At 41.8% G+C, this 13,890-nt stretch overlaps 1 protein-coding gene across 1 annotated transcript in view; it reads left to right on the forward strand.

Annotated features, from left to right (window-relative positions):
* RAPGEF5 (Rap guanine nucleotide exchange factor 5) overlaps positions 1 to 13,890 on the forward strand; it is a gene marked incomplete at its 3' end in the record, with an annotated part of 161,230 nt that overhangs the window by 130,487 nt on the left and 16,853 nt on the right. The window contains exons 15-21 of the mRNA XM_082015389.1: positions 148 to 178; positions 1,112 to 1,190; positions 4,169 to 4,318; positions 6,953 to 7,050; positions 8,800 to 8,922; positions 10,116 to 10,294; positions 13,654 to 13,744. Of these exons, the coding sequence (XP_081871515.1) occupies positions 148 to 178; positions 1,112 to 1,190; positions 4,169 to 4,318; positions 6,953 to 7,050; positions 8,800 to 8,922; positions 10,116 to 10,294; positions 13,654 to 13,744 (751 nt within the window). The remainder of the gene's footprint in view (positions 1 to 147; positions 179 to 1,111; positions 1,191 to 4,168; positions 4,319 to 6,952; positions 7,051 to 8,799; positions 8,923 to 10,115; positions 10,295 to 13,653; positions 13,745 to 13,890) is intronic.

The following is a 13,890-nucleotide window of genomic DNA, read 5'->3' on the forward strand; positions in this document are numbered from 1 at the left end:
GCTTTCCCTGAAAGAGCTCTGCAGCCACTCTGCGGTGGCCGTTTAATGTTAAAAACTTTGTTACGTTGTAAACTTTGTAATAGCTAAAACTTCCTTTTCCTAATCTTTGGCTGGAAAGAATAATTTGGATTTTCCTTTTTGTTTCAGCACTGTAGATGAGTATTCACCTCACCGAAAGGTAATGCAAACCTGATTGTTGCTGGTTGCTAGATAACTTCTCATCTCACTTTCTCCCCCTCTGCCCACTTCACTCTCTTTTCTTGGCTTCTCAATTGAAAGTGACTGGTGGCCAAAAACATGACAGGGTACATCAGCGAGGTTAGGCCTGCAACATTAAGGATTTTTTTTTTTTTCTGCCAGTGCAGCTTGGATATCAGCTGTGTGAGCTAACCTGCAATGGCTGTGGCAGTATTAGCATCTTAATAAGATGCTCTGAGATGTCAGCATTCAGGAGAGGCCTGGGAGCATGTTCCCACCAGGCTGGGGAGATCTATCAACCTGGGCAAACCAGGCTGAGCACAGGCATTGACTGTGGATGTCAAGTAGACAGGGCACAGTGGGGGATTTGTTGTGACAGGGACAGAGAAAGAAAGAGAGGAACAGGAATCTATTTAACCAGAGGGAGAAGATGCAGCCAGAGAAAGTTGGCATACAGAGTGCACAGAGGTGAGTTGCTGTGCTTGTGAAATTTACTGGGCTGAAGTGTGTAATAAGCTTAAAATGTTACTGCAGAGATGTGGAAGGCAGAACATGAGATTGTAGTGAAATTGCTAAATAGACTGATTGGTACATAGGAAAGAATAAGTGTATAAGATACAGGCTCTGAACATGGCTACGGAGAACCTTGGATTGTGCGGGCAGCTTAGCCTGGGCATGTCCCACTTCCTCCAAAATCCCCACCTTGGCCACTGTCTAGTAAGGCAACTCCCAGTTCACTGATCCAAGACAGGGTGGGGAGATTTCCTATACAGAAACCTTTTTGGCCAGATGTATGGGCTGAATGCTGTGTGTTGTGTGAATTACTGCTTTGTAAAGGGCAGGGGTGCAAAGAGTCACTGTTGTCTTCTTTTTTTTTTTTTTTTTTTTTCCCTTCTGCAACACTCCTTCACAGAATAAAACCTTTTTCCACCACTTCAGCCTAAAGGAGAACTGGCTGCAGCACAGAGGAACCATGAATGAAACAGAAGAAAGTAAGTATGAATGAAAGAGTGGACGAGAAACTCCAAAATGGCAAAATTGTTTCTCAAGAGCTGCCCATAATGTAAATTTTTTTTCAACTGACATACAGCTTCTGAACAGGACCTCAGGGCCACAAAAGAAGAAAGATTTAATTGTGTAAGGTTACCTTTCCACCTCCTACTCTGCAGGGGTTCAGCAGTGACATGACGTCTCACGGGCTTTTTGCCCCGGTCGGGTTGCTCCAAGCAGCCCTGTAGCAGAGCTGTGTGCCTCCCAGGAGTGCTGGCAGCCCATCCACCAGGCGTTACTCCTGCTCTATTTCATGCTCTCGGTCTCTTGACCTAGATCTTGGTCACAGAAGGTGCATGAATAAGCCTGTCACATGAAATGGGCCAGGACCTGCTAACTCTGGGAACCTGCCTTAGTTCCTTCTCCCCTCGAAAACGTCTCCGTGTGGAGTGCAAGGTGCCATTTCGCTTTATTGTCAACCACTTCAAAATGCAGTTTCCCTTCCTCGCTACTAATGCGGTAACACAGTGAGGCTGTCGCCCTCCAGTAGTGCCTGTACGCGGAAGGAGGCAGAGAGGAGGATAGCACTGTGTACACAAGCAGGGAACAGGCAGAAGGGCTTCCTACCTGGAAGTCTCGCCCTTGGACAATACATCTTCATTTCTCACTGGGAATAAATCTCCGGAAGTTCACTTGGAGTCAGGATATTTTTAGTGCTCATTTGTGACAGAATAAAAACTGAGCTCCTTCAATGCCAAGTCTTTCCACACAATACATGCTGCTGATAGGTACCCTCTTTCCGTGCTTCAAGTATAAATTTTGTTTGAGGATTATGTTATCAAGGCTGCTTCTAAAAATGTCATTTCTGGATGAAAACCCACACCCTCGTTCTTCTTAAAAAGTTGGACACAGCTCGTGGGTGAATGGGAATGGAAGTGTCCCGGCACCAGAGAGGGGACAGGCTGCATGGAAGGGGAAAGGGCAGGACCCAGCAAGGCCAGCTGCGACATGCTTAAATTGTTTTGCTTTTATCTCACTCTTCGAGAGCATGAGCCATGAAAGATGATGGGATTGAGGGAATGAAATAGCAAAGGTGGAGTTGGGGAGAGGAGGGACAGATGCTGAGCGTGGACATCTGAATCGGTGCAGTGGATGGGTTTGTCCAAGCCGCACCATGCCACTTGACCGGAGGCGTTTTATCTCCTGATCTAAGCATTACCAGGGAGACCTGCAGCCGGTAGCTGCTTCCCCCTACAGGCATTCCCTCCTGTGTCTCAGAGAGGAGCAGCACAGGCTCCTGGAAGAGATGACATGGTCCGTGCCAATAGATACCGCAGACAGGACATTTGAAAGGTGTGTGTGGGAGCAGGCTTTGGGAGAATCAATGTGATGGTCGTGCTTGAGGACTTGACCTGTGGGTTGGTTTAGTTCAAAGTTAAACAAAGCATATGTCAGCAGCCCAGTTATAAATTAACATACTGCTGTCATCTCCCATCTGACAGAGAGGGGGAGATTTCAGACAAATTCACTGTAGGCAAGTTGTGTTGCACACTGCATACGGAGGCCAAATATTTCTGTCAGGTTTTTTTTAATTTATTTTTCTACTTAGTAGTTTAGAGTGCAATTTGATGTCTTTATGTTTTCATGAGTTATATCCATTCTGAAGAGATATTCTGCCATAAGATCAGCATCTTGATTTACTGTCTGTCAGCAGAGACAGGTTAAGAAAAAATTATAAAATCAAATTACTTTTCTTCCCCAAGGTTAAGTGTTAAGTTCCTCCTTCCTTCTCATCTTCATTTTCTCTTTACTAAAACACACAAAAAAAAGATATTCTTGAGGATAGAATTCCTAACCACTTCTGGCATGATCTCAGTTAAAGTGCCCTGAAGCCATGAAGATTTGTAGGACAAACAAAGAGCTATTGCTACATACATCTGTCAATACAAATAATTTTAAAAATAGAGCATTTCTGCAGAAGAAGAGTTTTGTGTTGTGCTGACATGGTAGCAGCCTGTCTGCAGTAAGTGCTAGAGTAGAAGGAAATGGCAAGTTTAATTAAGCACCGAAGTGAGTGAAACCAAGAGTTGTGGTGATTCTTGTTAGCGATGTAATTTTTGAAATATTTATGCAGCTCTGTTTCTTCACTTTTAAGTATGGCAGCTGTATTTCAAAGAACTGGCTACAGCAAATTCAGCAGAAGATGTAAACCTAAAATTCTGGCAAGCAGGGGGAGTGGAATGTACATCCCTTTTTGTAGCAGAAACAAAGTGCTGCTTGAGCTGACCACAACATTACTGCTGGGAATCTCCCTCTCGGAGCTGGACCAACTCACGGACTTCAGTGGAAGTGATGAGCCCATGGAATTTCTCCAAACCAGCCTCTTTTATGTGTGCTGCAAGTGGTTCAGGGGAAGAGTTGTCAGAACTAATTGCAGTGCTGTTTGGGCAGCCTCTACTAGTGCTAAAACACCCTGGCAGTGCATGTCGTTTAGATGTCTAGACAGATAAGCTAGTGGGAGTGGTTGAAGACCAGGGGAGCTTGTGCAGCCTCCTGTTCCAGGTGGAAGTGGAGGTCCAAAATAATTTCTGCAGCGGATGTGAAATTTACACTAAGGACGGTGATTTACCTAAACTTAAAAAGGGGGAAAAGATGGCAACAGCTGAATTTGGCAAAGAAGAGAGGCAGCAGAGGAGGTTGTCCGTGACAAATCCTCACGGTGGGAGGTCTTAAATAGGTATTGCTGAAATGTGGCTATGGGGTCTCTGTTTCCATTTGCTCGGCCCTCTCATTTCCCAGGGACAGGAGGTGGGAAGGGGGAAAATGGTGATGTTTGTGCTTAGTTTCATGTCCCTGTAGGTCAGGGTGCAGCAGCCGCCAGGCTACTGGGGCATTTCCATGGTCAGGTCTGCGAGATTCTCCCCTGCTCTGCTCAGGTGTCGCTGCCGACTGCTGAGTGTGTGTGTCTTCCTTTGTGCAGTTTTCTGCCGTGTGCATATAACGGAGCACTCCTACGTCAGTGTGAAAGCTCAAGGATCCACTTCAGCTCAGGAGATACTGAAGATTGTAGCAGAAAAGATCCAGTACCCGGAGGAGGAGTTGGCGCTGGTGACAGTCACGTTCTCTGGTGGTAAATAACTTCCCTTCGTCTGATTACTTACCTTTTAGTGCATCACGTAACGGGGGGCCGACATTTTCTGGTGCAAGGATACAGCTGTTCCTGTGCGGGCCCACAGCTGGATGACCACGGGAACAATGAGGAGCTGCTTCCCAGAGAGTCGTTTCCATGGCAACAGCTCATTCTTGGGTACCGTTGGATATGGCATCTCCTCGCTGGGAAGGGAGTGCAAAGGACTCTCAGTCTCCAGCAGTATTGCAGGATTTTAATTTTTCCCCATAGATAAATCTCCTACTTTCACATTTAAATTAATTTGGAAGGCGATGAGGCATGGTTTGCTTTAAAAATATAAAAGGGAATAACAAATACTATATGCGTGGCTGTTTCCTCATTTATGGCATGGGTAATTAATATTCTCCAGCAGAAAGGAGGGAGACATATTTGCACAGTTGCGATACTGGGAGCAATCTAAGCAATACTTTGTAAGCAGTCTGGCTTACAACTGACATTTTTTGCCTATTCCGGTAGTGTTTCTCATTGAACAGAAAGGCTTATTGTCTTTTTTAAGGAAGACCAGACTGATCATGGGCTGATATTGGGGACCAGCCAACCCCCCCCAAGATTTTCTTTGGTGTCTGGCACATCTCAAGCTCTTTGGTCAGATTGTTTTGCTTGTTTGGTTCTTTTGGCTCTAAGGGAATATAAAGGCAGCAAGTTAACTAACTGCGTAGAGATGCAAAGCTGGATCTACAAAAAGGGGCTAAAAGAGTAGAATATCTTGGCCATATTCTCAGATACCAGTAGTCGGTGTCCATCCCCTGGGACAAAGGAAGCACCCTTGGAGATACAGCGCTCATGGCTACTACTTTGTCAGTCTAGTTAAATGAAATACACACAAGGGCTGCCTTATTCTGTTTATTTATTTGATTCAGAAGTGGAAGGTCACATTTTTTGCCTCCATGCTGAGCTCAATTAAATAACCATTTTTTTGCAGGGCACCAGTGTGGGTGGCAGGGAGATGGTGCCCTGCTCTGGCTGTCGAGAGCCTGGGCATGGAGTGGCCGCACGGGAGCATTACACGTAGGTGTCCTGGCCAGCTGGGCTACATCATTTGAAGGCATATTCTTTTTACCCTTGCATGTGCCCAAGCTCGCCTCCAGTGCATTTTACAGCACTGGAAAATCATTGTGCCTGCTGTTGTTTTTCAGGTCTTGCACTCCTGTTGCAAGAGCAGGGCAAGTTTTGCTCTGATAGCAATAAATCTGGTGCTAACTGCCTACTTAGCTAAGGAAAACCCACAATTCATAAGTAATGAAACACACTATTGTCTTTAGACCACATTGGTTCCCAAGAAAGCCACACAATAGAAGTGGTTGCCACTTAGCTGTTCAATAAGAAACAGTAATTAAAATACAGGTACAATAGGACTGTCATTTGTACAGGACCACTGTAACCCCCAAAGTGTTATTTAGTGTTATTTGCCTGAATTGATTTGAGATACCACAATTTCAGTATCTTTGTTCTTATGCATTGTCACTCCTGTGCTGCGAGCAATAAACACCAGCCTGCCATGCTTTCTTTTTTCTTTGTTTTTTTGCTGTTTGCATGACTCAGAACTGTCATCTGCTGTCCACTTGGAGGGCGGCAGTTTGAGCGTTGGAGAATGCGTTTTTGTTGTTCTCCTGAAATGAACAAGCTAGCTCTTTTTATTCAAAATCACCTTGAAAACACGTACTGGTATTTCAACATAAATGTATCTGGTGTCAGTGTGAGCACGGATAAAAGAGGGAAAACAGTCTGAAATGATGTTTGGCTCTCAGACTCCTCCTGGTCCTACTCTTCCCTCATGTAGTGCTTTTGGGTCTACATTAATACAATCACTGTAATCAGATCTCATGTGTCAGGTCTCCAGAAGACAGCTTGGAGCCCACAGGAAGAGACAGTTTTACCAGGGCAGTCTTCTAGCTATGTTCTGGGTTTTTGGTTTTTTTTTTTCCCTACACCTTTCTCTGGTGCATCCCAGATTGCCTAGAGCTGTACCAGTTTTCTTGAGTGGGGAAAAAAAAAAGTCCTTTCTCTTTATTACTGGTTTGGTGTATCCTGCTCTTTTACTCAGATGTTTCCTAAATGAATTACTCTAGACCTAGAGAAATTTCTGTAAATACCATACTATGAAGTACTCTTCAGCTCTGCTCCATGAGGTGAATTTCATGGCGTTGGCATCCTTTAAACTTCTTTTCCTGTCGAATGGCTGTGGCTATTGATGACACCTCTGGAGGTCAAGACACTTTGCTCTAAAGTCACTACATTTACAGTAAATACACTGGGTTGAAATGAAATGTTCTGTAATGCATAGGGTGTTAGACTGGATGATTTGAGGGTTTCTTTCTGTTCTATCCTATGTGAAGTCCAGGTTGAAAGCAGATGCTGGAAGTTTTTGTGCTCTAGTCCAGCATCAGAGACATCTCACCTTTATTGTGCCTGAATAATGTGGTGGTGATTGTCCCCATAGGGACTGGATTTGATGTTTAGTTACATTCTAAGTTGATGTAGCTTTACAAATATATTTGTAATGTTTTTCTCATATTTTTATACAGTTTTTACTCCTTTACTGAAGCTTTTGTGTTTTGTTTTCTGTTTTTACAGAAAAACATGAACTACAACCAAATGACTTGGCTATCTCAAAATCTTTTGAGTCATCCAGTCGTATGTTTGTCTACCGAAAAGATCTGACTGATTCTTTGGTAAGGATCTGTATTGTACACTTCCCATTTTTTATTTGTCTGACTCCGGATGGAGAACTTAATATTCCTCTCAGAGGGCTTTTTCTATACGGAATTTATTTTTTGCTTCCTTAGTAAAGCTTACTGAGCTTTACTTGCATTAACAGTGGTTACTGAACAGTAATGGAATTTGTTCATCAATTTCAAATAGACCAAAGCTTCTGTACAGCTTAAATCTTTCAATCTATATCAGCTTGGAAAAGCTGACTTTGTGCTTGTGCAGAACGGGATGGGATGAGGATTATTCAGGGCCTGTGTGACTCTTTTAAAAAAAATTTCCACCACCACCACCTTGTGCCTCTGGTGGCTGGTACATAATCATACAAGGTGATAGACAAACGCCGCGCAACTGCTATATGTGGAAATAGATGTCACGTGAGTTCTACCAAAATTGCTGGGCATCAGTGTGACCTCAGTGTTGTGGCAGCCACATGGTCAGCCTGTGGCTGGCATATATCGCTGGTGGTATGTCCTCTTCCCTTCCTTCTGTCTGTCTGTCTCTCCATCCTCTTGCTGGTGCTGGGGAGGGGAGCAGGTTGAAGGGCGGCAGGTCTGTCTCATTCCCTCTGTCCTCAGAAGCTGGGATTGCAAACTCTTTTTCCCCATGATTTCCCAAAACCTGAGTGAGGCAGAAATGGTCAGGCACTCAAAGAATTACTCTTTCAATAGTTTTCTGCTAATTATGCAGACGTTTTGAGGAAAGCGCAGGGACGGTATCGCAACTGACTTTTACACGTTGTCAGTACCACTAGGATCTGTGCATTCATCCTAGGGATGAGAAATGTCTGTTTACATTTTGTTGGATTGGTTGTGCCCCGAAGAGCTGACACACCGCTATCATTGTAATCTGTCATCCCCATTATCTCTGGCGTTCTAGCCACCTCTAAAAATGCGAATATTAAGGGAAGGTTTCCAGTGCGGACAGGTGACAGCCAATCTAGTTTCATTAGTTATGTAATAAAAATTGCAAAACTTGCTGCAGCTGTCAGAAATATAGCACCAAAGTAATGGTTTAACTGATAAGAATAATCTTTCATCTTGGCAGATGGTTCATGTGCCAAGTTTCAGCCTGATGAAGTAAAAAACCCCAAGCCTCCAAAACCTCTGAAAATCTGAGCTAATAATGGAAATGTCAAATGACCTTTAATACCAGCAGTACCAGTGCACTTTACAGAAATACGCAAAGTAACTTTTATGAATCAGGACCCACAGTGTTTTACTGTTCGTTGGTGATTACATTTGGAGTAAATTAATCATAAAATGGATGGATTTATGTTCTTTGTAAGGGTGGATTGGTGGGCAAGTTGCGTGTATTTATTCTAAATCCGGTGTGTTTGCAGAATGATGCCTTTATCTTATAATACAAAAATTTCCTGGTGTCTTAATTCAGATTTTATTTTCTGGTGGTTTCAGGGATTTTATTTTTTCATCATTGGTCAGTGTTTTATACTGAAGGTGTAGAGAAAGAGAGACAGAAGCAGAGGCATAATCCAATAGGAAGTCATTGAGCCTATTGACCCATTTCCTTTTTCAAGCTATTTATTAAATAGGCTGTAACTCCTTGATTTTGATTAGTGGCAGGGAAAACCCTCAGAGTGCACTTAGAGAAGATTACTTACTCGGCTGTTTCGCACTTTGGTCCAGTAGCTGTTTCATTGCAGAACTTTTGGCATTTGCTCAGGATCTTTTTGTTCTTGGCTATTGATTTAGAACCCGTTTGCTGAAAACGAGGAGTTGCAGCAAAGGTCTGTGAGAATTTTGGGAATCAACACCTGGGATCTTGCCTTAGAACTAACAAACTTTGACTGGAGCCTCTTCAATGCGATTCATGAGGTAAGAAGCACTATGTCCACTTCCAGGTATGTTACTCTCATGCTGCATTGTGCCGTTATGATTTCCTGATGTTGCACCAGCATTTTGGAGCATCAGGGTTCCTTGGTTCTCAGTTCACCATCATGGCAATATGATTTGGCAGCTCTCAGTAGTAGTGGCATTGAATCAGGTCCAAGAGATGTGTTGCAATCCTTGATTCTGAAGAAATTTGTTAAAGGTTTGTAGCTTCCCTGGGCTGGGGCATCTCATGTCTTCCCTGTATACCTGATGGGTTTTGTTGAGATTTGGCTCAGACAGTAAAAGAATATGATTATTCTCTAAAAACTGTCTGTGTGAACATGTTATATATGCAAATTGTTCTTTGCACTCCATAATGTTCCAGTGTATATAGGACTCCACAAATAGGTGTCCTTGATATCACTTTAATCACAAAAGAATTCACAGTTTCAGCAGTTTAGATGTCACATTACTGTTCTTGTTAGGCTTCAGTGAGGTAAAAAAATACTGGGCAGGCTTTATAAAATGGGATAATGGCCCACTTCAGTGCCCATTGGGTTGTTTCAATGGCTTTGATAGTTTCTGGTGTGAGCTGCTGAGTAAAACACACAGTTAACAGTACAAAATGTCACTTGAAAATATCATTCACTGAAAAGCATGGTGGCTTTCTGAGAAAATGAATGGGAAATTCCCTTGCTTTTCATCAGATGCTTTCCTTGATCTTTCATTTCAGGTTCTTTTATTCAGGTTAGACACTTTAAATAGCACCGGTCAAGGTTTTTTTTTGCAGAAATCAATACCTACGCCTCCTCTCCTGAAATCTGGGCTATTTTTAGGAAGACATTTGAATAGAAATTTTTCAGATTCTGCAATGGTCTGATATAGTTGCTTTTTCATACTGGAACAGAAGTGATGAAATACAGAAAGAAACAGATTGCTTATGTGCTATATCTGGCTGTCACCAGAAGTGGAATTGCAGGAAATCTCACAAGAAAAGCACATCTTGCAGTCCACCTGCCTCTAGACTTTGTTAAGCCAAATCTGGACCCTGAATCATTTGTGATTGACTCATGGATAATGAAAAAATAAGTGTCTGTAACCAAGTCTTGTTTCAAAAACATACTTCTAAATAATTTACAATTCATTTACATTTAAATTGTTTTTATATCCCGAATAATGTTGTCAATGTCTTCCAGCAAGAGCTGATATACTTCACGTTCAGCAGACAGGGCAGTGCTGAAAACACCGAGAATCTCAGTCTTCTGCTTCAAAGGTGCAACGAGGTCCAGCTTTGGGTCGCCACCGAGATACTCCTCTGCAGCCAGCTCTGCAAACGTGTACAGCTAGTCAAAAAGTTCATCAAGATTGCTGCCCAGTAAGTTACCAAAGTTGCAACAGAAATCCTTGCGTTCACATGCATTATTTGGTGGGGAAGGAGAAGTAGGTGCAAGCGCAAAGAAAAAAAAGCAAGAGAAAAGAATTTGTCATCCCATGTTTTAACAGTGTAGTAAGCATGCTTAGATAAAACAGTCCATAAATAACAACAGCAAACACGGGCCAAGACTAGACGTGGTGGAATATATGCTGCTCAAATCTTCCCCAGCAGCTTAGCCGCTGTATCTGCAGCGTCAGCTGCAAAATCCCTGATGGTGCAGAGATACCTGCTTTCTTAGCAGAGGTAATCTGAAGACTGTATTAAAAAACTATTAGAGTAGCAACAAAGTTACTCACCAAAGACTGCACAGAAACCAAACAACTCTGTTATAATCTTGAAAGCCCTACCTCTAAAGGGGAAACTGGCTACAGTAAGCTGTTGTCCCATGTTGGCCTCTCTGGAGTACTCTTTTATTTATTGAAGGGGGGAGTTCTTCATTAATTAAGTTTGATGGTCTATTCTTGCACTATTACTAAATAGTGCTGACCTTTATTCTATGCCTTGGAACAGAATACAAATATATACTATACACAGAGAGTTCTTTTCTGTGTAATCTCTCTTGTTTTAGTAACCAAGGGAAAGGAGCAATTTAAATATGTGCAACCATTCTCCTCGCCCCTCTCTCTAGTTGTTGGTCTTCAGCAATATTTGAATATGCATGTTCGTGGAAAATGTATAATTTGTTCCTTCATCGACTGGGTTGATTTAATTTGCAAGATTTACATAGAAAGGACCGTTCTCGGCTGAAGCAGTGCCTTTGGTGAAATGAATTCTTCTAATCTAATCTAGTGTAACTCATAAATGTGATTTGATTTAGTTTGCAAGTTGTATGGTATCCAATAATACATTAATTTTTTGCCTTATCAATGACCGAGTTTGGTCCAATTGCGTCAAAAATGGTTGGTTCTGTGTGCCTGCCTTGCACCACAGTAGCATTAATTTGCATTCCAAGAAAAGTTTCATGTCTATCCCACATGAATAGGGATATATTTGTCACCAGACTGAAATGTTGCTCTATTTGAATTAATTCCATCTCTGTTAAGTGAAAAGCTAAAGTTGTGGAGACTAAATACAGTTGTCAGTAAATGGTAGAGAGGTTCTCCCAGGGCATTGCACAAGCACCCATCATTGTAGTGTGTAGATTGCGAAGTAATGGATGTACAAATAAGTAAGCGTTTAGTTTTTTCAAGATCTTTTTTTAGTCAGAAAAGCATCTTTCTAAAAGAAGACATTATCATATGTCATCAGTTGTGGAAGAGTTGATGAAAGAGGAAAGAGCAACAATTAGGGTGGAGGGATGGTGTGCCAGGCACAGGACTCTCATCATGAGGCACAAGCCAAGCAGCGCTGCTATTTTGTGTATGACTAAGGCAGAGAGGTAGGAAGCTGTGAGCAGCTCTGGCTGCTCCCTATTCTCTGCTCCCATATTTGGCCAGGAATCTGTATCTCTGACTTCCAGCTTGTTGGTAAAGCACCAGGACTAAGGTCTCATGTTCAACGTTTGTGTGCTTCGTTGTTGAGGAACACCTGAAGAAGATGGAAGGCCTTTACACAGCGTGTCAATACGTAAAGGAGAGACAGAGTGTTTGGAACCTGGATACCTATGCTTCTGTAGATGAGCTAGTCCAAAATAGAAAACAGGTGATTCAATAGAGAGAATGAATTAGCATGTTGTTAGAAATAAACATCCTGAGGAGTAATAGAAACACGTTAACGTAGGGTTAGAATAAACGTATTACAGCAGCAGCCTTCTTGCTTCGCAAGCGGTGGCCAACTGTAAAAGTACCTTCTCTTTACAGTTATTTGTGAGAAATGGGCCCATCCAATAGAGACTTTATCCGAGCTGTGCCGGACACCTTTCTTGTTTTAGAATAAATTACCTTTGGGAGCTGCCTGAGGGTAATGATAAAAGGAGTCTAAGCAACAAAGTTAGGATTAACTTTAAGACAGCTGAAGTGACGTGAGAAATACACCATCTCAAGATAGTACACAGCAATGAGTGCAAGCTTTATAAAATTTGTAACAAGTGTTGGCGTGTTTCCAGTCTAATGCCTTGGCACGTACTTTTCCCTGATGATAAATCCCAGTGAAGGCAATGGATTCATTGGTACTTAAAATTACCTTAAAAGAGGATTCTCAGACTCACGCATGCATGCACACGTATGTTTATAGTGGTCTTCAAGAATCTGCAAGAGAAAGGGGAGTCTTTTTGTTTGAAAAGGACTTGATCTTTCAGGATTTCAGGATTTCAAATTTCCTAATGGACTAGAAATAAGAGGGACTTGCCGTATATAAGAAAATGTCAAAGAATAGAGGTATCAAGCAAATTCCGTAGGGACTTGTATTGGAACCAGTGCTAACTGCAACTAATTTATAGGGATATATAAATTGAACATTAATCAGATTTTCAGACAATAAAAATGATGAGGGATTGCAAATGCATTGGAGGATAGAAAAAAAAAAGAATTATCTGAAGAGTCTGGTGGCGTGTGCAAACAACAGTGGGATAAGATTTAATTTAGATAGATGCAAAGTAATTCAGCTAGGGAATGCTAATACTGAGCTGAAGAAATAAATGCATGATTGTAAAGAACAGTACTGCGACAAAGGTCTTTGGGTGATAATAGATGACAAATTAAAGGCAAGGACAAAGTGTGACGCTGTTCCAAATAAATAATTTGATATTTGTTTTATACTTGCATAGGAGAAAGGTGTAAGAACTTAGAGCCAAAATGGTAATTATGTTTATCCTTTTCTCCCCACTGTCTTCCTTGATAAGAAGGAAACGCATGAGAGAAAAGTTAAAATAAATGACAAAGAATTCAATGAAGGATAATAACAATATGGAAAAGGAGATTGCAGGCCATGACCACAGAGAGAAATTGAAGGAACCAGTGATGTACAATTTACAGAAAAGATGAAAAAGGGGATGAAAATATTTATAATACAACAGAATAGAGGTCAAGAAATTATTCTGTATGGTAAAGGACAGCTGAGAGTAACTTGAACACTGAAAAGGGAAAATTACTTTTGACAGCAAAGGGAAAAAAAAATTACCTGCCAACAACAGGGTTGATGAGACAGTGGAACATTTGCTAAAAACTTCTTAGACACCCCATCACCTAGACTGCAGGTGGTCATGAGAGGACATTTAATGAGTTCGTTATGTGGAAGATGATTGTATGTTAGTGCTGAGAGTTGAAATGGGACTCAGTAACCTAGGATACCTGTGCATTCCATTTATCTCTGATTCCGAGTACAAAATATCATAATACAGTATTCATATTTTTATTCCACAGCTGTAAAGCCCAAAGAAATCTGAATTCATTCTTTGCTATTGTTATGGGTCTCAACACTGCATCTGTCAGCCGGCTGTCTCAGACCTGGGAGGTAAGACATGTCTTTGTATCATTCAGACCCTGTCAAAACCATTTCTGATAGAGGTTGTGTACTGGTGAATTACCTTTTCTTTCTGATTATTGGGCTTTTATGCTGAAATCAAACAAGGAGCGAGTGTCAATAGAGGAACTTTTGTG

The sequence above is a fragment of the Phaethon aethereus genome, assembly GCF_964289735.1.
Source record: "Phaethon aethereus genome assembly, chromosome: 2".
In the NCBI taxonomy this organism is placed as follows: domain Eukaryota; kingdom Metazoa; phylum Chordata; class Aves; order Phaethontiformes; family Phaethontidae; genus Phaethon; species Phaethon aethereus.